General features: G+C 38.9%; 1 protein-coding gene across 8 annotated transcripts in view; it reads right to left on the reverse strand.

Annotated features, from left to right (window-relative positions):
- The window catches only part of LOC124952369 (mediator of RNA polymerase II transcription subunit 25-like), a 168,364-nt gene that overhangs the window by 34,089 nt on the left and 111,775 nt on the right, over positions 1 to 22,500 (reverse strand). For 7 of the 8 annotated variants that reach the window (XM_047502127.1, XM_047502126.1, XM_047502131.1 and 4 more), the window contains 4 exons: positions 15,425 to 15,660; positions 13,570 to 13,799; positions 12,667 to 12,968; positions 12,072 to 12,352 (listed from right to left, as the gene is read on the reverse strand). In XM_047502127.1, coding sequence (XP_047358083.1) covers positions 12,072 to 12,352; positions 12,667 to 12,968; positions 13,570 to 13,799; positions 15,425 to 15,660 — 1,049 coding nt within the window. Of the gene's footprint in view, positions 1 to 12,071; positions 12,353 to 12,666; positions 12,969 to 13,569; positions 13,800 to 15,424; positions 15,661 to 16,407; positions 16,779 to 22,500 lie in introns of those variants that run through there. The other variant, XM_047502133.1, reaches the window with a different exon arrangement.

Below are 22,500 nucleotides of genomic sequence, written 5' to 3' on the forward strand. Positions count from 1 at the left end.
TTACCGCCTACTTCGAGTCTCTTACCACGTCTCTCTCTCTCTCTCTCTCTCTCTTTCTCTTTCTGTCTATCGGTCTCGTTCTCTGTCCTTCTCCCTTTTATTCGAACCGAGCAGCTAACGATGCCCATTAGAGCACGAGAGGAGTACGAGTCTCCTTCCTGACTAATCGCAATGCCCCACGACTCCATAGCTCATGCAGATCGGCTATTCGTCTTGCGGTATCCTCCAGTTTGTCAGCCGAATCGATTCGATAAAGATACCAGCTGTCTATGACTATGTCCGCCTTTGGAAGAGTTGCCCTTTTCGAAGCCGCCGCTTCGTCGTCCTCGTGAACGCGACAGGGAAAAGGGACTCGTTGGTAGGTACTCTCCTATTGCTTCGTATATTCTCAGTTCGCCAATAGAGGAGCATAAGAACCCCTTTAAAGGTATCGAACGTTCGTTTACCACATTTCCAACGCGTCACGGCCTCGTCGTCCTCTCGACCCTCCTTTTCTCCTTCTCCTTCTCTTCCTCCTCCTCCTCCTCCTCCTCCTCCTCCATCTTCTCCATCTCCACCTCCTTCTTCTATTCCTCTTCGTCTCTCTTTGCAGATCGATCGGCTTCTAACGAGACGATGATGGAAGTCGAAGTCCAGACCGATGCACGAGAAAGTCTCTCTCTCTCTCTTTTTCTTTCTCTTTCTTTCTATCTCTATCTTTCTTTTTCTCTTTTTCTATCTATCATCTTGCTTCCTCTTCGACGAAGAAACGCTGCAAATCCGTCGGTCCAAGTCCTCCGAGCGAACAGGAAGGTAACGCCAGTCGATTGTGCTTGGCACCGTTTAAATAATGGCGAAATCGTCAACGAAAGAACATTCTTCTCTCTTTTCTTTCTATTTCTTCCTTTCTCTTTCTCTCTTTTTCTTTCTCTTTCTCTCTTTTTCTTTCTCTTTCTTTCTCTCCCTCTCTCTCTCTCTCTCTCTCTCTCTTTCTTATTCTCTTCCTCTCCCTTTCTCCCTCTCTCTCTTTCTCTCTCTCTCTCTCTTTCTCTTTCCTTTGCTCGCTCCTCAAACAGGCAGAAAGAAGTCGCTGACTAACGACGACGATTTGATGGACATTATGGGGTTTCGCGTATGGCATAACGAGATGTTCTTATGTTGTTTCCTTATACGTGCGTCGATAATAGACGAGAATCCTTCATAAACGGTGAATTTAAATTGCTAATCGAGGATGCAGAAACGTGTTACGATGTTACACGTGCGATGGAGTAACGATGATTCCATCTAGACGTCCGATGGGAGACGGACGATGGTCTTTTAGAAAACTAAAGCTTTTAATTGGAGACCAGACGCTTTCACTTAAACTATTCGTCGTAGGTAGATAATTATCTATCACTGTCAGGTAATATTTAATTCAATTAACGAGTAATAATTACAATATCATAATCTTTAATTATCAATCGCAATTTTTCGATTAAAAATTATTTATTTAATCGTCAAGTTGGATTTATGATCGAACAATTAATGTTCTCATTATCGTGACAGTAATATCGTGTATCTATACATCTTTCTTCTTATGGCGTTGTTATTTTCTTGTCATTGAAACGTTAATCAAAATGATAAGTGACGCCGAAAGGATTTTACGAAAGAGTTCGTCAATGTTTTTTCTTTCATTTTCATTTTCTCCTTTTATTTTTCTTTTTCAATAAAACGATTCAATGATTTTATAATGTGTTTACGTATTAGTTCGACAATGAATGGACATAGTCTTTCTACGAATAAAACGAGCATAACGGTATAAGAAAAATCAATTGATGTAAACTGTCTTAATCGAATTCTAAATTTTTCCGAGAAGAAGGATCATCAACGGAGCATTATCGAATGAGGAAAATCGAATGCGAATCAAGTCTCTAAAATGAGAGTGCAGATATTTTCTTCCTGTAGGAGGATAAGAAGAATATTTCTTGCCGAGAGAATATTTTTCAGTGTTGGCAGAAGAAGAAGAAGAAGAAGAAGACGTAGAAGAAGAAGAAGAGTGATGACGTAAGTTCTAACAACCTAGATCTGTCAACGAGGAAGGATCACGGATGACCTCGCACACCGAGAAATATCGAAAATGGAAAGAGAACGAAGTTCGAAGTTACTCAGTATCTCGCGATTTACATCGAACGAAACAGATCGATCTAACCAAGAAATCAGTCATATCTCGATATTAATCATGATCAAAGATATCTATTCTTTCATACTTTTTGTTACATATATATATATATATATATGTATATATAAAACTTGTAAATAATCGTACAACGAGTAAATAATTCATTCGTAAAAAATAAGAGTACATAAAAGCGTAGGATAAATGGAATCAGGGTAGATTAGGATTTTGTTTATGGTGTCATCTATACGGTGTCATCATCGCGTTATATTTTCTAGGTGTACGAAGGAGTTCGTCAAGATATTTTTCTAACTCCCATTTTGTTTGATGTCTCTTGAGCGAATCGAATTAAAGAACGGTGCACGATTCTCTTCTCTCAAATCGATATTCGATAGGTCGGAGCTCGAGATTGCGCAATTAAATAGTTTCGTAATGGCATGGATGGCAATACTCTGGGGTCTTTTACTCTATCGCGGTGACTTCTCAAAAGACGTGGCGCGAAACATCTTGAGGAAAGAGATGAAGAGAAATAGAGAGAAAGAGAAAGAGAAAGAGAGAGAAAGAGAGAGAGAGAGAGAGAGAGAGAGAGAAAGAGAAAGACCACCGGTGCAGTTGATCGTCGCACGTCGTTTCACGATTCCAGGCCTCATCTTCGCGCAATCATCTCCTCAAAGCGGTACGTGCGCCGCGCCAGCTTTCGTAATCATCCTTAAATGATAACGAGATACGTGTGTAGAGACGGCCGAGTGTAACTTGCTCCGTGGAAAATAGCAAAAATGATGCGTGTGCCGCTTCATCTCCAGTATGTGTGTAGGTATGTGTGTGTGTGTGTGTGTGTGTGTATATGTTTGCGCGTGTGAGAAAAGGAAGAAGATAGAATATGATATTTGTCTCTCCATGAAAGACAGACGGAAAGAGGATATTCAACGTTGGTGGTGGTACATTATCTTGGCGATGGGTAAACATCGTCCTTTTAAGGATTCATTATATTTACGTTCATATCCTTCGACATGGATATATCGTTCGAATTCATTCATTTTTACGAAAATAATACGAGCAAAATTCTTTTCCTTCTTTTTGTTTTGTTTTCTTGTTTCTTTTTTTTCTTTTTTTTTTTTTTTTTTTGTTTCTTTTTCTCCCCTTTTATATCTCTTTATTCGGATCAGATTGGATCAATATTTTGCATTTCGATCGAAATGTTACATTTACGTCTTGATTTTAATTAACCTTACCGAGAATAATCCAATGTTTTGAAAATTCGCTGAACGTGATTAATCTTATCGAACCTTACGAGATTAAAAGAAACGAACGGCGAATAATTGTAAAAGTTTTGCACGATGATATTCATAATTGTGGGCACGTAATGGTGGCGGACGCGTAAAATCAAACCAGTCTCGAGGTGAACCTGTTGCTGTACGTAACGCCAGGGATAGAGAGAATGAGAGAGAGAATGAGAGAGAGAGAGAGAGAGAGAGAGAGAGAGAGAGATCGGGAGAACGATAAACCCGAAAGCGGAGGTGGAATCTTGCCCGCGGTGTAATTAAGCATTGACCTATAACGAACTATAATTAGTCATAGCCTAACGAGCACCGTATAGGTTCGATCGATAGAATCGCCGCAGATACGAAGACACCCACGCTAATCTTCCATTTCCAATCCCGATACATCTCTTTACATGCGATATAATAAACCACGATTCAATCCGGTAAATCACGAATAAGGAAAGAATTCGAATTCGTTAGATACAAAATGTTTCTCTCGATAGATACAATCTCGTACGAGAATCGTTACATTTTCGGTCGACGTTCGATCGTTCGAATAAAATCTTCGAATAAACACTTGAGTGAATAAAAGATCGATAAGATTTAAAAACATTTAGGTAAAAGCTCGGTCCTTTTTAAAATTATTCAATTCGAACGACAAACTCGAGTCAATTGCTTTTTTTAAATGTCGACATCTAGAATCAACTTTAGAACCGGAAGAACCATATCTATATATATATATATATATATATATAGAAATAGAGAGAGAGAGAGAGAGAGAGAGAGAGAGAGACGATTGAACGACAACGACGACGTTTCTAAAGAAGGATAACGAGAATTACCACTAAAGACGCCAAGGCGGAGACGATCAAACGGATCGTATAACATCCTCCATGGTTGCTCGATAAAATCGTCGTTAACGTGTCTCTCTCGTATATGGCACGATACCTCGCTCTTTTCCTTTTCGTCACGTCACAATGTCCATGAGATAGTACGTATTTATATAGCGTATACAAGACTCCAATTGGCCTCCTCGACGTAGCTTATCCACGATACGGCTCGGATATATCGATGTCCAGCGACGATCTTCGTCGAGTGTACGCCGATGCGACGTATGTACGTCCGATCGCGTTCCACGATAGTAAGAACACGAAAAGGATAGGAAAAATAAAAAAGAACAAAAAAAAAAGAAAAGAAAAAACAAGAAAATAGAGAGAGAGAGAGAGAGAGAGAGCAAGAGAGAGGGGGGGGGGATGGAAGAGAGGGAGAGAGAGAAAAAAAAAGCAAGAAAAAACGGCAGAAACTATGACGATTAGAGAACGATACCATCGCAGAAAAGGGATCCTACATGTTCCGTTAATAGGTAGACAAGATAACGAGGATCGGAGATCGTTCGATGTTTTTCCAACTACCTTCGACCCTTTCGCTAACACCAGTGCCATCACGACATCTATATAGATATACGGATATATCTATGCACCTCGGTATATGCGTATGTTTATATATATATATATATATATATATATATATATATATATATATGTATATATGTACGTTGAAGCTCGATAGAGATCGCGTTATCGCGTCTAGAAAACGTCGAGTTCTTTATATCGTTCCCCTTCATACCGTAGATAGGTATATAAAGCGTCGTATATACGTACGCTTCCTTAATGAATCCTCTCGCTTCGACTCCGATCGTCGTCGATCAAGCCCGCCACCGCGACTCCTGATTATTTCGATTGCGAAAGAAAGTTATTTCAAAAGGTGGAACGTAAAATAAAGCGATCGGCTATCTCGAATCGCCGCGATAAATCCGTCCGTCCAATCTATCCATCTGTCCGCTGAGATAGATGTAGCCAAGGCACGCGTGTACATACGTATCTAACGTAGTAAGAACATACGTTCCGTACGCGGGAGAAAGCGTGAGCGCGCGCACGTGGCCCGCGTCGGACTAATTAACGTTCCGACGATTAGGCGGCACGCCGTTTACCACACGTGTCCGTGTCCGTGTCCGTGTCCGTGTCCGTTACATGTCGATCGTTCGAATCACAGGGAATCCACACAAACCATCTCTCTCTTTCTCTGTCTCACACAGTCATTTTTCACACAAGTCGTTCTTTCGACGCAGTTCCGAACGATAACACGGCGACTTTCTAACTTGTGATTTGCATGAGGGCCTCAGGCAACTTGAATCGGCTTATCGACTACTCGATAAAGACATATATACATATATATATATATATATATATATATATATATATATATGTGTATGTATATATATATATATATATATATACAAGATTAAATATCGACCTACTCTACGTGCCTTTGTAAAATTTTCTTTTCTTTCCTTTTCTTTTCTTCTTCTTTTTTTCTTTCTTTCTTTTCTTTTCTTTTTTTTTCTTTCTTTTTTATTCGCGAAACATGCGGAACTGGCTTCGATCGAGCTTTACTAACGACATGTTGTACTTACACGGAAAGATTCCGGAATGTTAAGAACGAACTGAAATATGAATTATGAAATGTTGCTGTGAGCGATTTTATAAGAATGTTATTTTTATATTATTTAACGTTTTAATTATATCCACAAGAATCTTAATGTCTTGTATCTTTAAATTAGCTAATAACTCTTTTATCGAAAATTATTTATTTTATCGAATTAGAAATATTTTGTCGGAATTTAAATAATCTTTTTTTACGATCGAAAGATTCATTTCAATCATATCGTTTATAACATTCAAAAGCTTTTCTTTTTTTTTTTTTTTTTTTCTTTTTCGTTCTCTCGTATATCTTTGTATTCATACATGCAATCTTTGTACATCATTTTGTAAAATTATTCTCCATAAAATAAATTAAATAAAAACAAAAAGTGAGAAAGAGAGAGAGAGAGAAAGAAAGAGTACATGAAATATGTTCATCGGTTCGTTTGCCCGTCGATCGATTGATTCCTCCAATATACGAGAAAGAAGTAATTTTATAAGAGAACGATTCAATCGGGCAAATTATAATAATACGAAAATTCATGGTGACTCTAATTGGACGGAATAATTACCTGTATAATCGATATCGGCGATACTTAATTAGTCAAGGAGTACTCAAGGTACTAAGGTAGTACGTCGATGATTAAACGATTCGAGTATTTTCATAATGCGTATCGATTTCGATCTCTCGCTCACGATAATTACCAAGGAGCGAGTTCGTGCGAGAAGAGACAGACATTGGGTAACCAAGAATCATCCGTTATACCTAATACATATTACCAACGAATAAGAAGCTGGAAATCTTTCGAATTAAACCCGGAATCGTTTTAATTATCGAGCTGATATTAATCGATGGTTAAAGAAAAAGATTAAACAAAAGAGAAAAAGAGAGAGAGAGAGAGAGAGAGAGAGAGAGAGAGAGAGAGAGAAAAGAGAGAAACAATTATTTCCGTAATTATTATTCTAGTATGAGAAAAAAGAAAATGATTATTATATACCTAGTCGAATTTAATATAAAATATAATTCAGATTGGTACATAATCAATAAACCTCATTACTAAAACATCGAAACGTTAAGATAAAGAGAAAGAAAGGAGATAAAAAAGATAAAATCTCTCTCTCTATCTCTCTTTCTTTCTCTGAAACGATTCCGGCTCTCCTTCGCATTAGCATCGTCCGACATGGCAGGCCTCTCGCCTGCCATAAAGCAGAGTACCGATATGCTCGATGGATATTATCGCCTATTAATGATTAATTGACCGCTGCTGGCAGGCGCCTACGTGTGTTCCGACTGAAAGAGAGGTGCTACACACCGCGTTAACTCCGCACCGAACGAGAGGTCGTACCGGGGTTAGATCATGCTTTGCGCGGCGAATCGTTAGAAAGTCTTCCTATCGAAGTGGTGGTGGGAGATAGAAAGAGAAAGAGCTAGTCTGCGTAGTAAGTCGCTCGGAAAAGATCCATCCATCGACGATGGTTCGTCTCGATTACGAAGGAATCGCTGCTCCATCGCGAGTTCGCTCAGATCTCTTTTCTTCGAGCTAGTGAAAAGGATTCAGTCTATTCTCTTTCTCTTTCTCTCGTTCTTTCTTTCTCTCTTTCTATCTCTCCCCTTACCCCATCCCCCCTCCCCTTCTCTTTCTCTCTCTCTCTCTCTCTCTCTCTCTCTCTCTGTCTGTCTGTCTGTCTGCCTGTCTGTCTCTTTCTCTTCGTCGTTAATGCCTCGGAAAAGTCTTACGTAAGTATAAATCTCGTTGTACCGACGCGATATCTGGTGCAATGTATAGATTAACGCTCTTTATCCCTTACATGTCGTTCACCAAAATAGGGAAACACGATATAGTCTTTTAAATTTCCCACCTACGTAAATAGAAATTGAGATTCTGTAACGTGTTTTAAACGTGTCGCTTTTAGCAAGTGAAATTTCCGTTTGAGGAATTTATCGAAAGCTTCATCGTGCGATGAACTCTGAACGACCTTTCTCTCGTAACGCGTAACTCGGAAGACGAAGAACGATTCTTCTAATTATCCAGGTAGTGGGAGGAGGATTAGGATAGGAGAGGGTAATGGAATTTCTTCTTTGTTGTTCATGGAACAATTCGGAAGGGTTCAATCTTAGAAACCAAATCATTATTTTGTAACCTCCCTCTCTCTCTCTCTCTCTCTCTCTCTCTCTCTCTCTCTTTCTCACTCTCATTAAATGGCCAGTTCTAGTATTTTTATTCTGAACGATTTTATTTGGAGAAATATTTTTTTCTATCCAAGGACGTTTCTCGAGTTAATCTTGATGGAAGAGGAAGAAGAGAAAGAAGAAAATGAAAAGGAAGAAGAAAAAGAAGAAGAAGAAGATGATGAAAAATAAGTAGAAAAAGGGGAAAAAGGGAAAAGAAGAAGAAAAAAGAAAGAAAGAAAAAAAGAGAAGGAAGAAGAAGAAGAAAAAGAAGAAGAGTAAGAGTAAGAAGGTACCCCGGTTCGATGTCGTTGCGGATTTTTCCACGATAACGTTCGAACGACGTGACGAGGGACTTCGGAGGGTCGTTAAAGGCCCGTTAAAATTAGAAAGACGTTACGTATCCCTCGATCTTTTCCCTCTTGCTCGAGAGGATCCAAGACATTATCTACTCTACCTCTTTTTATCCTTCTTCCATCCTCCTTTCTTTTACGGGTTTCCCATGTGACCCCATCGAATACCTCGATAGAAAGAGCAAGAGATTGAGAAGGAGGAGGAGCAGAAAGAGGAGAAGGAAAAGGTGGAAGAGAAAGAGGTGGAAGGTTCACAGAGAGACGGGAGACAAAGTCAAAGAACGGTGATCTCTGAATAGACAAGGACGGAAGGAAAAAGACCGATAAAAGACCGCTAACCAAGGCAAAGGATCGAGAAGCTTGCAGGAGAGAAGGCCACGCGTGCGTGGGACGTCAGAGGACACGAGACGGCTATCCTCGTGTAAACTTCGCCATCACGGAAGACCTCTATATACGTGTATGTGTGTATGTGTGTGTGTTCTCTCTCGAAGAGACCGATCCACATTCATGACTTTCTAACGATCTTAGAGAACGTGCCACAACGATATAGTGTATACCTAAGTACTATATACAAAGGAGATATTTAGAGACGCATACGTACATTTGTATTTATGTGTATATATGTGTCTACTATATACAATTCGCTTTTCAAATCGCACCACCTTATTACTCTCTTTCTTTCTTTCTTTTTTCTCTCACTCTCTCTCTCTCTCTCTCTTTCTCTCTCTCTCTCTCTCTCCCTCTCTCTCTCTCCCTCTTCTCTTTTCTTTCTTTCTTTCTTTCTTTCTTTTTTTACCTTTCCTTTCCTTTCCTTTCCTTTCCTTTCCTTTTTTGTGTTCTTTAGAAAGACAGAGACAAAAAGAACGAAGCCGACGTGTTACCTCGACGTTTTACTCGTGAATTACGCCTACGCGTTTATCGCCCTCTTTTCTTCAGTTAGAGCTGAAGTGAAGTTTTACGTTGAGATTTTACTTTTACTTTTCCCTCCCTACTACTTGCGTCATCCGATCGTCTTAAGCGGGAATACGAATGGAAAGATAGTAAAAGGAAGAGAAGACGCGCACGCCATACAACCTGGCATAGAGTCGCTAGATCACCGAGAAAATGAGAAGGTATCCGGTAACCCGATGTCGGATCGATAGATTAGTTTCTCTTAAGCGGCTGTTATTAGTCTGCTAAGATTCATTCCCGCAGATAAGTATCCGCGCGCATCTTGCTACTGCTTCGTACCTCTACGAATGTAGTAAGGAAAGGTTCCCGATGATTATTAACGATCACGGCGATGTCAACGACCGAGTTCTACGCTTCCTCGTAATTCCTATTGCAAGGTCAAACCTGTGGAATTATTGTGAAAATTTATTCCGTCAAATGATTCAAATGAATATCGTATGCGTGATCGGATGCAATACGATAGAAAAAATATTAATTAAGAGAAAAATTCGTCAACATTCGTATTTTTAATTTTCATCGGCTTTAAAACATTCGATATCTTTTCTAATTCCGATTTTAAGTAACCTTAAGACCGTCGTGTAATTGCAAAATGGTAAGTAAGAAAAATTTTAATCGTGTACACACACACACACACACACACACACACACACACACACACATATATATATATATATATATATATAATATCGTAACAAAATGGAAAGTTACGATACCGTAAAAACAAAGAAAAAAAAAGAAAAATAGAATGATAACAAAAAATCATAAAAATCGTGATGCAACGAGCATAAGTTTTCTCTCGCGAAGGAATCAATTTCATTCCTCTCATTTAACTGCTCTCTTTATCTATCTCTTTTTATCTCTCTCACTCTCTCTTTCTTTTTAACTCTCTTTCTCTCTCTCTCTCTCTCTCTCTCTTTCTCTTTTCCTCTAACGTGAAATACGGCTGCGATAGTCGTAGATCTTCATTGCTCAGTAAATAAATCGTAAGGCATAATCGTTAAGCACCATTTGGTGCGTCATATCACGGCGCGATATTAATTACCTCCTTTCCCCGCTCGCGGTGAGTATTTCACGCCACGCGAGTAATGTTCGCAAAAGAAGAGGGCGAATTCACTGCACTGCACTGTACACACTTGGCTTCGTGCAAGCACAAGCATAAGCACAAGCACAGGCACTTCGGAGTCTCGAGGAGGAGGAGGAGGAGGAGGAGGAGGAGGAGGAGGAGGAGGAAGAAGAAGAAGAAGAAGAAGAAGAAGAAGAAGAACCGATAAGGATCGATGCTATAATTCGAGGGAATCTACGTAAAGGATCGTGCTCTCACCGTCGTCGATCCGTTCCGCGGTATCCTTTTATGGAGATAAGGATCGGTGCCATAATTTCGAGAAGATCCGTCTCACTTTCTCTCTCTTTCTCTCTATCTTTCTCTCTCTTTTTCTCTTACTCTCCTTTCTCTCTCGCGGTGCCTTATTTGCGCAGAGCAAAAAAAAAAATTTAACTCCAGGAACTCCTTGGACTTTATTCCTTTCTGTCTCGAAAAAAATAAAAAAAGAAAAAAAACCAAAGAATAAAAGGTGGAAGAGAGAGAGAGAGAGAGAGAGAGAGAGAGAGAGAGAGGGAGAGAGAGAGAGTTCTTGAAGGTACAAAGTACCAGTATTATAATCACATTCGGCCCTTGTCATTGTCGAATCTGCTCGACGGAAGATCGAAGTACTCGAGGACCCTCCATCCTCTCCTCTCATTCTTCTCATCTTCGATTGCGTTTCCAGTGAGTGTGTCATGAATATGCATGCCAAGCGCGTTCGCGCAAAAATTCACGGCCTTGACAGTCTGACGTTTCGAAGAGCGTAACCGTAAACGAGGCCTAACGATAGGCCGAGGATAATCGAACCTGACAGCATGCAAGAGAGATTGCCAGTATTTCTCTCTCTCTCTCTCTCTCTCTCTCTCTCTCTCTATCTATCTATCTATCTCTTTCTTTCTCTTTTTAAAACTCGTGAAAGAATCCTTCTTGACGGGCGATATCCCTGTTAAATTATTCTGAAAGATGGCTTACAACGATCGTGATTCCAAATTTCGTTTATCCTTTTATAAAAAGGTCAATTTGATATAAGAATATCTCGCGAAAAGAAATCGAGACTTTCGATCTAAACTGTTATTCTTGGTTAAACGGGAGTGGGAGATAAAAGAAAAAAGATAGAGAGAAAAAAGGAAAAGCGATTGCACTCGGCTCGCGGATGAATTTCACCGGTGGATAAGAGAGTGGCGGTGAGAAGGGAGGAAGGGAGAAAGTGTGGAGACGAGGAGATTGGAGGAGGGTCGATCCGCTAGCTTCAAGGGGTCATTATAGAGTTCTCCTTAGCTGGCACGCGGCCCCTCGTCTTCCCGACTGTCCGGATTGACTGATGTCGGGTCATTCGGAGCCTTCTAGATCCTTCAGTTGCCTCACCTGACGTAGGAGTTAAATAGAAGAGCGAACGCTTCGGAGAATATTGCGCGATGCGTCGTTACGAGAGCGACTTTCAAAAGCAATTAAAACTATTCCCGGCATGCCGAGAGAAAGAGAAAGAGATAGCAAAACTACTATATAACTTTGATCGAACTGCTCTCTTTCTCTCTCTCTCTCTCTCTCTCTCTCTCCCTCTCTCTCTCTCTATCCGCAAATTCTTTTATCCGTATCTAGCCCGAGTTAGAATCAAAGATGTTAGAAAATGTGAAACTTACCTGAGCGTATTCTGCGCAAATGTCAATCGAGGAGACGTAATTGACGACATCCTCGATGGTCCAACGATTAACCGCTTGTCCATCACCGCACGGCATGTGACCGCATAAGGAGGGACATCTGACGGGTGGCGGTGTGCTCGGACCAGGTGGGGTAGCTTTGGGTTTCGGAGATACGCTCCCTGATCTCCTCGTTTCTGTCCTTTGCCTTTTACGAGGTGCAAATCCTCCTGGAGTCGAGAGATCCAAAGGGCTTGTCACTCCCGCGTCACGTTTGTTCGCACCTTTTGATTAAAAATTGTTTTGTCGATAAGAGAAGAATATTCAATTGGGATCAAGCGATGATGTCCTTCGTTATTTTATTTCTCATGGATATAAATAAATGAAATTTATTATTGTGATTTGTTTGAAAAATAATGAAAATCGTAAAATCACCGATATCGAAATCGAAAATTGTGTATATGTATGAAAGTTACTGTTCTTTATATTTTTTTGTTTTCTCTTTTTTTTTTTTTTTTACGTATTAAGCTTTGTCATAAGATTTATTATAAAAATCAATATATTCGTGTTATAATTACGAATTAACATTTTTATTTACCCTTGAGATAAGTCTCGAGTTCGGCAGCGTTCTGTGCCGCATTCGCCGTTCGCACCATGTGCAAAAGGGCTTGCGTCGACGACATATCGAGCATAGGAGGAAAGACCGGGTTCCCGAATATGCTATCCTGTTTCTGCTCCTTGGGATCCTTATTGGAGAGAGGCGAGGTGGTTTGAACGGTGGTTGGTTGTGGCGCTCCAAGAGGGGCCATTAGACCTACGAACGGTGTGGCTGCGGTCTTAAACGCAGGAAACCTTGGATCCAAACCAGGAGGATAACCGTTTCTTAGGGTACTGAAGTAACTGTGAACAAACAATAAAATTTCTCGATCGATAAATCTTTTCGCAATCAATGCTCTCTCACAATTTTCTCACATTGTAAGGTTTTTAAACATTAAGGCGTCTTTTTATGTTTTCTCTATTTTCTTTCCCCTTTTTGTACAGAATTTTTATTACGAAGTTGCGTGGCAAGTAACGTGAGTTAAGCGGCAAGCACGTGTAAATAAGTGAAAGAACGCGTGAGAAATGCGGACGGTTGTATGTGTGTGTGTGTGTGTGTGGTTGTATGTGTGAATAGATCGAAAGAGGACGATAAGATTTGGGAACGAAAGGATGAACATGTCTAACGAACTATTATTATTGATAATGTATATATTGTTGCTACTATCGTTAATACATTTAATATTGATAATAAAAATAACTGTCTTAATCGTTTTCCCTCGAAACAACGATCCAATGATATACAAATCAACAGAAATGCTTTAAATGCAAACGAACGAAACGATACGTGTGATTATTTATTCAAAGAGGAATTAAACATTTGAATAAATTTTTCCTTGAAACAATAGAAATCGCAAGCGTGCATCATATAATCATATATATTTTATCGAACAAGGAAACGTACTCGTTAGGATTGGCGTTGTTGTATTTTGCGGCAAGGCTTCTCATAAAATCACTGCAATTACGTCCCATCATCTGTTCCATGTGCTTGAGATGATGCGGCGGTGGTGGTGGCCCCTCGGGTCCACCGAGGGATGTCGCATTTGGTGGCGTGCCTGGATGACTCGACGACGATGGCGTTACGCTTCTCGACGAGGTCGAGTTATTGTCAGGTGTTAGTCGTTCTGTTTTAACCTGAAACGAAACATAGAAAAGTCGTCAATAAGAGGGAAGTCGTTCGGTTATCTCGTTTAACACGTCCTTGATCGGGAAATGCGTTCTTACGATTTCACTCGAGGTCTCTCTCGTTTTAGAACCAAGAAAAAAAAGAGAGAGAGAGAGAGAGAGAGAGAGAGAGATAGTAGACGGAATGAGAGAGAGATAGTACGGACTAGTAGGAAATATCTCGGTCGCATTAATTCCCTGAGAACAGATTGCATCCGAGATATGGTAATGAAGGCAACGCGTGGCGCAAGAGTTAACTCCTTCGTGGCGAGAGCGCTACCGGTGCGGAGACCACGTGACACCAAGAAGAACGAGACTCGATTGGCGGTAGAATAGGTTCCCTAAGGAGCCCCCGAGAACGAGAAGGCTGCTTGTTTCAAAGAGCCCACTGTAAATCTCTTTCTCGCCTCGACTGCGAGCGCGGCTCTTCTTCCAAGTAAAATCGTGAATATAATGACGAAAAAAAGAAAAAGAAAAAAGACGAAAAAGAAAAGAAATAAAAAAGAAATAAAAAATAAAGAAAGAAAGAAAGAAAGAAAGAAGTAAAAAAAAAAAAAATGGATAAAGAGAAAAAGATAAAAGATACGGTAGTAGGAAGGAATCTAGTGTGTCATTCGGTGACTATTCTTTTCAAGGATGACCATAGACTTTTTAAAAGCTCTATACCGAGTGCCGCTTCTCTTTTTCTTTCTCTCTACCACTCTTGCATTCGTTCTAAAACGTTTACAGAAGCGTCAAACGTAGCTCGCGTGTGTGTCAACGAAAGAATGACACTGCACCTTTCGACGAGGTTGACATCGTCTGTATATACGTGAGTCAATCGACCGGTCAGAGATTTCGAACGGGACTCTTCGAGTACACATGTACAGTGGCTACCGGTCAAAGGATAAGAGAGTTCTCTATCTCTTTCTTTCTATTCTCTCTCTTTCTCTCTCTCTCTCTCTCTCTCTCTCTCTTTCTCTTTCTCTCTCTTTCTTTCTTTCTTTACTCCTCTACGTCACACAATGCAAAGAAAATCTCTCGAAACTCTCGCACGTGTTCATCGAGTGCTACGCGAAGACCGATCAAACACTCGAAGCCGACGATTCTTCTTTCGAAAATTCGTATGGTCCTGGGCTCCTACCTTTCTATATTTGTTCAAACGCCTCGAACTTCTCGATGAGATCGAAAGATCAGAAGAAAGAAAAAAAAAAAAAAACAAAAAAAGACAAAAAGAACTTTGACTACGTGTAACCTTCGTACCTATCGATAATTCTATTCACGTATATCTTCTCAGGTGGTCCATATTAAATTGTCAAAAATAAAAATGATAATTTCGAAAAAAAAAAAAGAAAAAAAAAAGGAAAAGATTGGTAAATATAATATAACGTACCAATGGGAATTATTCGTTATATATTTTTCTTTTATCCTTGCGTAATGAATTAATGTAAAAAAAAAAAAAAAGAATACTTTGAATAATTTACGACGCGATCGCACGGCTTTAATTTTATTAAATAAATAAATAAACCGGATTAATGCCAGGATGTGTGTATAATTTTTAATCATTAATTAAAATATATCTTTGAGAAATTAATAAACGGAGACAGTGAACTCACTTGAGCGGTATCGAGACCATTCTGATTTTGACGTCTTCTGCCTCTTGAAGGCCTGCTAGTAGCCGAACCCGAGAGGTGGGCGTCCTGGGGGCTTCCGCCCCTGCCGTCGACCGCTGTGTTCGCGGCCAGGGTGGTCTCCTCGTTCTCTTCTGTGTGCGTTCCTAAATCCGCTGCTTCTCCACGATCGCCACCACGAGATCCAGTACCCGTGGACGCGTTTTCACCAGACGCTTCACCTATAACATCAACGAAATCCAATTAGACGTTAATTAATTGTCCCTGAACAATTTTAATTTTTATTAAGAAATTATGAAAACAATAAATAAATAAATCGATTCAATAATTATATTGATAAGAACAATTTCAAGATCAAAATCGTAATCAACGATCTAAATATAAATTTAAAATTAAATGGATTATAGTTCAAATTAATTCTCCATTATCTATCATATTAATCCTTGATATCCTTTATAATTAATAAGATACTTGTCATTCTTAAATCTTTATATATGATAATAAATACTATTCGAAGGAACGTTTTATTCTACAATTTAATTATTAATAATATAATTTTTATGAATATTTGCGTCATTGGTGATTAACAATTAATTATCAAGAAAATCTTTTAATCCAGTCTTAAAAGAGATATGAAAAAACTATCGGGCATAAAATTAAAAGAATAACTTGATCATTCTTGATTTAATAAAAGAAGCGTATATTCTATATTTTTGTCGTAAAACTTTCTTAACGTCGGATCGCGTTAACGTAAGACGTTATCTTTCAACACTAGATATTTCGATGAAATACGTTGAGGAGGAAAAAAAAAGGAAAGAATAAAAAGAGTAAAATGGGATGAGAGGTAAAGAAGAAGTGGGATAGTAGTCAAAGAGAACAGAGTTTACATGGTGACTTTTATCATGGCGCTAGCTTTTCTCGAAAGCGAGAAAACGAGAGAATGAGAAATTTACGTTCAATAAATGTACCCGTCTTTGGCGCCATTATCTTTTTCCTCGATCGCAGAAACGTATCTACACGGTGAAATGAACGACGAGAACCAGGTAAAGGTGAGGGCAAAACGGTGGAAGAGGAAGAAGAGGGACCAATGAGTACGACGACTCAACAGGGTCACTGTCCCATCCTGGCTACCAAAAATATCCAATAAATTCTTGTCATCGTTAAACGCCTGGAATTTTATGGAGGCAGTAACTCGTCCGCACCGCCGAATTTGCTGTCCGATACGATCGAGCGCACTGCCGATGCCGGTGCTGTTATACCACCAACCTTCTCTTTTCTTCTCTGTTCTTCTCTCTCTTTCTCTCTCTCTTTCTTTCTCTCTTTCTCTTCTTCTTCTTTCTTTCTCTTCCCTACTTTGCCACGTTCACCAGGATCTCGCACGGATACACCAGGGATCTCGTATCTTTCCATTACTCTTCTTGCTTTTCTTTCTGATCTCCTCCCAAGCTTCAATTCAACAGGCTTTCTCATCTCTTAAATGTCCTCCTCATTTCAAGAATGGATAATACCTTTTCTTCGAAGTGTCGATTTAATCGGCTCTTTCTCCATTTCCAAAAGATTCTCTTATCGTATGATTAATCTTCATTATATATTTACCTATACAGATATATAGGTATATATATATATATATATATATATATACATATGTGTATACATATATATGTATACATGTATGTATGTATGGAGAAGTTGAGACATTAAAAAAAAAAAGAAAGAAAAAAAAAAAGAAAAAAGAAGAAGAAGAAGAGAAAAAGAAAAAGAAAGAAAGAAATTTTAATTTGAATAAAATTATCGAAATAAATTATCGAACTAAACGGAGGCGCAATGTTATTTCTTGTAACATGCAGGTATAGGTCATCGTCCGATCGTAAAACAGATGCCGTTAATTGAGATGCTACGATCCAATCGACGAACTCTCAGCTACTTATTTCGACAAAACAAATTAGAATTATACATCCGATACATATAATCTCAATCGAATTGTTCAAATTTTCTTATCAAATACTTTTATAATATTTGCAAAAACACTTTTAGAATTATCAATTCAATACAAGGACTAACTGTAAGAATACAATTCTCATAAAATTAATTTCTACGACAGTCATTATCGGATGACTTCATCGTTTCACACTAGAAATATTTATGACTATTCATAAAAATTCCATTAGATGTTAGAGATCGTAAACGAAAAGCATCGTATTTCTTTCTACGATATTACGTTTGATTTTTCGCCGAACGTGAAAAAATTTATACTTTCCTTGAATTATCATCTCTCTCTCTCTCTCTCTCTCTCTCTCTCTCTCTCTCTCTCTCTCTCTCTTCCTCTTTCTTTCTTTCTCTTTCTTTTAATTTTTTTTATTGAAAAAGAACATTCGATAAAATTGATTATTAATCGTGAATCGACTTGAGAAAATTTCTTTTATAATTAGACACATTTAATTTCATGTTACAAGATAAACAATCAAGTTTGTTATTATCGACAAAGGAGGAGTAATAATAATCGCTAGGTAAATTTTACAAATGGTACAGCACAAAATTCGAACGTTAAAGATTTCTGATATATCTCTACCTTTTCGCGTTAACTTCCGGGAGTCTTCATTTTAATAATCTACCGTAGGACGAAAGATTTATGAGCGCGGTAGCTGGTCGGAGTAGCACGTACGACAAATATCATAACTGAAATGCAAAACTTTGCGAGTTGTCGTCAAAGAGTTAGAACCATTGTTTGAAAACCGTTCGTTCGCGGTTGTTATTCCTTAAAACTTTTTTCTTCTTCTTTGAACGATGCGCTTCAAGAACCGAACGATAAAACTAACCGCTATCTATATTTCTAGTCGCGTTCCTCAAACTTACGATTTTCCATGGCCTATCGCGAGCAACGTCAAAAGGAAAATATTGCCGGCAATAATTTCCGTTTGAATAGTTCCGTCTATGGACTTCGTTCGTTTGTTTTATAAAAGTGTCGTCGTTTTAAAGGTTTGCTCTTCTACGTCTACGCATACACAAAAGTCCTAGAAAACGAGACAAGGCATATACCACATGCAGTTGCGTTTAAAATAGAATCCTCCCTCTCTTTAAACCCCCCCCCCCAAGCCCTCCCCATCCCCACTCCTTACCGATCCATTCAAATTGATCGTTTAATATTAAAAATCCTATGTTGTGTGTATCCTCTTTTCTCTCTCTCTCTCTCTCTCTCTCTCTCTCTCTCTCTCTTTTTCAGTTCATATCTATTTCTATTAAATATACTTTAATTAAAATTAATTTTATAATCATATCGAATACGATACAAATTTTCTTTTTATATATATATATTTTTTTTCTTTTTTGTAAATATTTCTTACGAAATTATTACGATTAGAATTATTTTTCGAAAAGATTCGAAAGCAGAATAGGTAGGATAGAAAGATAAACGTTCAACAGAGTATTCCCGTATAGCAACGTCGCGGTACGTTTTAACACGTCGTTACGATATTTTACACTTCGACACGGTGTCGTGTCCATGCCGTGAAACGAGAAAAAAGAGAAGCCAAAGGAAGAAGGAAAAAGAAAAAAAGAAAAAGGAAAGAAAAAAGAATGGGGAGAGAGGTTTGTACGAGAGCGCGAACATTGGCGGATTATTCTCTTCTTTTTTCGTTTTTCTTTTTCTTTTCTTGTTCTTTCTTTCTTTTCTTTCTTTTTTTCTTTCTTTCTCTCATCTTCGATTACGAATTGTCAATCAAAGTTTAATATTGGCATGCATCGTATATCAAGAGAAGAACAAACTTGAACAGGTGTTAAAAAGCAAACGACGAATTCGCCATCAATAATTATCTTTTCGAATGTAAGCAAGTAAGCATCCCTCTATCTCTTACTCCTTTTCTCTCACTCCTTCATATTATCTCTTTCTTAAGGATAACAGCTGTTAGTTGAGAGTCAAAAAAAAATGACGTTAGTACACGTATGAGAAATAGCGTATCGTTGTGTTACTAAAGTCTCGAACTAAATGGAAAGGAAAGGAAAGAGGAGAGGAGAGGAGAGGAGAGGAGAGGAGAGGAGAGAAGAGGAGAGGAGAGGAGAGGAAGAGAAGAGAAGGAAAGACACCGAAGCGAAACACTCATAAGGCGATACAGTCGCCTGAGCATAAATTATCTCGCGACTCTCCTTGCTAAAACGAATTGACCTTAGAGGTCAGGAATAGAGTGGCGCGCGACAGGAATAAAGATGGCACCGCGTCTCTGGGTCGACGTTAATTATCTTGCCGCTTAAAAGCCGCTTTCGTCGAATTCCAGCGCGAATCTTCTTCCGTGTCTCCTCTTCGTACCATTTCAAGATGAGGGGTGGTGAAAGGAGAAGGTGCGTGTGTGTGTGTATGTATGTGAGAGAGAGAGAGAGAGAGAGAGAGAGTTAGAGAGAAGTAATAAAAGAAAAAGAAGAAAAAGGAAAGAAGAGTTGGGGAGTGAGTATCAGAAAAATTGCAATCAAGTATCTGTCAATGTTATGAATGACGCGTCGTCGTCGGTCTGTCAAAATGCATGCCGATGAACGTTAACGCAACGGTTCCTTCGTGACCATGCATTCGAAATATTCTCGAAAGACACTTCCGGATATGTTCGAAAGCCGATGACCTGATCATAATATTTTCTTTTGTTTTATTTTGTTTTTTTGTTTTTCTTTTTTCTTTTATGCACAATCTGTTATTTCCTTAAATAATTTTTATTCGATCGAATTGAAAATATCTACAATTATCCTTTACCTCTTAATTTTCACGACGACTAGCTTTCGATCTAATCTTTATTCTTTCATCCTGAACCACCTTTCCTAATTCCTTTTACTTCTTAAACAGACGACGAACAATCTCTTATGGTTTTTCGGATCTATACGATTACGATTCACGAAAAAGCGAATTGAATGTGAAAGTATATGTGTTGATTTTCCTTCGTTTATATATTCAGTCGGTCTCGACAAGGCTGCTGTTCGTCGTTTCTTTGAGATTCATAAGTGCAAACGTGCGCGCGCGCGCGAATACGAGTATGCTCGAATACGCGCACGCATGCACGCATAGTTACTCCTGCATCCGCATCCGGGGTTATTTGACTCGCGGTTCTTAATGAACGATAAAGTCAGTTCCACGCGTCGCATGATGCAATCGCCGTGTAAAACCATCATTATAGGTTCCCGGAGTAAGGAAGAGCCATTATTGTCTTTTACGCGCTTTTATCTTCTTCTTTTTTTTCCTTTTTTATCTTCCTATCTCTCCCTATCTCTCTCTCTCTTTCTCTCTCTCTCTTTGTTCTTATATCCATCCATTCTTTTCCCTTTTATCTTTCGAAGAAACCTACGAGATTCGTTTCTGAATGAACCTGCCGATCAACATTGGAAACTGGACAATTCTGGATATGGATACTCTCGTTGACATCTTGAACCATTACGAGTTGAAGGACTGGATTTGCCATCTGTCTTTCTTTTACTCATTCTGCAAAAGGCTTTATCGAGGTATTCATTGAATGAACTCTCTAAACGTTTCTTCTCGCTTGGTTATGAGAAACAGTTCGCTTTATCGAAGGTTCAACAACAAGGATACGATCGTTGTTGATTTGAATCGAAATTTGAATCAGATATACACATAAAATTAAAAAATCGCGGAAATTATGTATGAATATTTCATTATACTAATATATATATATATTTATATTTATTTTATTGAAAAATAAATCAATATTTCGTTATAATCGATTTGATAAATTTTTATTCATAGATCAATCGCCAAACTATAAAGAAAATAATAATAATAAAAAAAAAAAAAAAGAATTAAAAAAAGGATAATACGATGTAATTCTACAAATCCTATTAAGAACTTTTTACGTAGATATTATATATTTTATCTCCCTAATTATATTACTATATATTATTTTCTATATTAAATGTAACCTTTTAATATAAAGTCCAATACATAATATTTAACATCTTGACGTTGTCCAATCTTTCTATGTCCCTCGCTTTAATTACCTTAAGGTTTATCGCAAGGTTTTGTCGACAGGACATATAAATGGGCAATAATGATCGTTGGTCCGTCTTAACGACCTTCGAAGGCCACGAAGGAAAGAAAGGAGGAAGAGAGGGAAGAAAACGGGAGGCAATGAAGGAATTCAGCGTCATGACGTTAACACGATCAACACGAAAGATCGGAACAGCAGACGGTATATACAACGACGACGATAACGACGGCGACGTCGATGGCGACGTCGATGGCAATGGCGACGGCGACGGCGACGGTGACGATGACAATGACGACGACGACGATGACGATGACGGCAAGGTTGACGACGACAATGACGACGACCATGTCCGTCGTCTTTCGATTCGTTGTAAATCCTCTTGAGCTAGGGTAGAGAACAGGACATGTCGGTGGAATGGGGGAAGGGTGAGGAGGAGGAGGAGGAGGAGGGGGAGGAGGTGAAGGGGAAGGAGGAGGAGGAGAGGGAGGGGGTCTTGAGCGTGCCCATTAAAGTGGGTTATGCCCATTTCAAGTGGAAAATCATAAGCACCGCAAATACGCCGTTATTACTATAGACGCGCCACACGAGCTCGCCACTTTGTAATCATGACTAATGCATAATGCAGTAGCCGCTCTGCTCCTTCGCCGCGTTTTCTACGTACCTACGTACTACGTACATATGCGGATACGTTTATGTAAATATGTTCTCTCTCTCTCTCTCTCTCTCTCTCCCCCTCCCTCTCTCTTTTACTCTACAAGTCTACCTGCAGAACCTCTTCTTCTTTTTCTTCTTCTTTTTCTATTACTACTACGAGAATACAACTGGTGTTCTATGAAGGACCGTTTCGTTGATTGTATTTCTCTCTTCTACTCTCTCTCTCTCTCTCTCTCTCTCTCTCTCTCTCTCTATCTATCTATCTATCTTTCTCTCTCTTTTTGCTTCTCTCTGTTTCTTTCTACCATCGTCAAAAGATTCGATACTTGTCGATGATGTTTTCATTAAGAATGTTCCTTCATCAAGTGGATTTACTTTTTTCTTCTCCTTCTTCTTCTTTTTCCTTTTTCTTTTTTACTGGACGCTCGAGAT

This window comes from Vespa velutina, chromosome 10 (assembly GCF_912470025.1).
Source record: "Vespa velutina chromosome 10, iVesVel2.1, whole genome shotgun sequence".
NCBI lineage: Eukaryota > Metazoa > Arthropoda > Insecta > Hymenoptera > Vespidae > Vespa > Vespa velutina.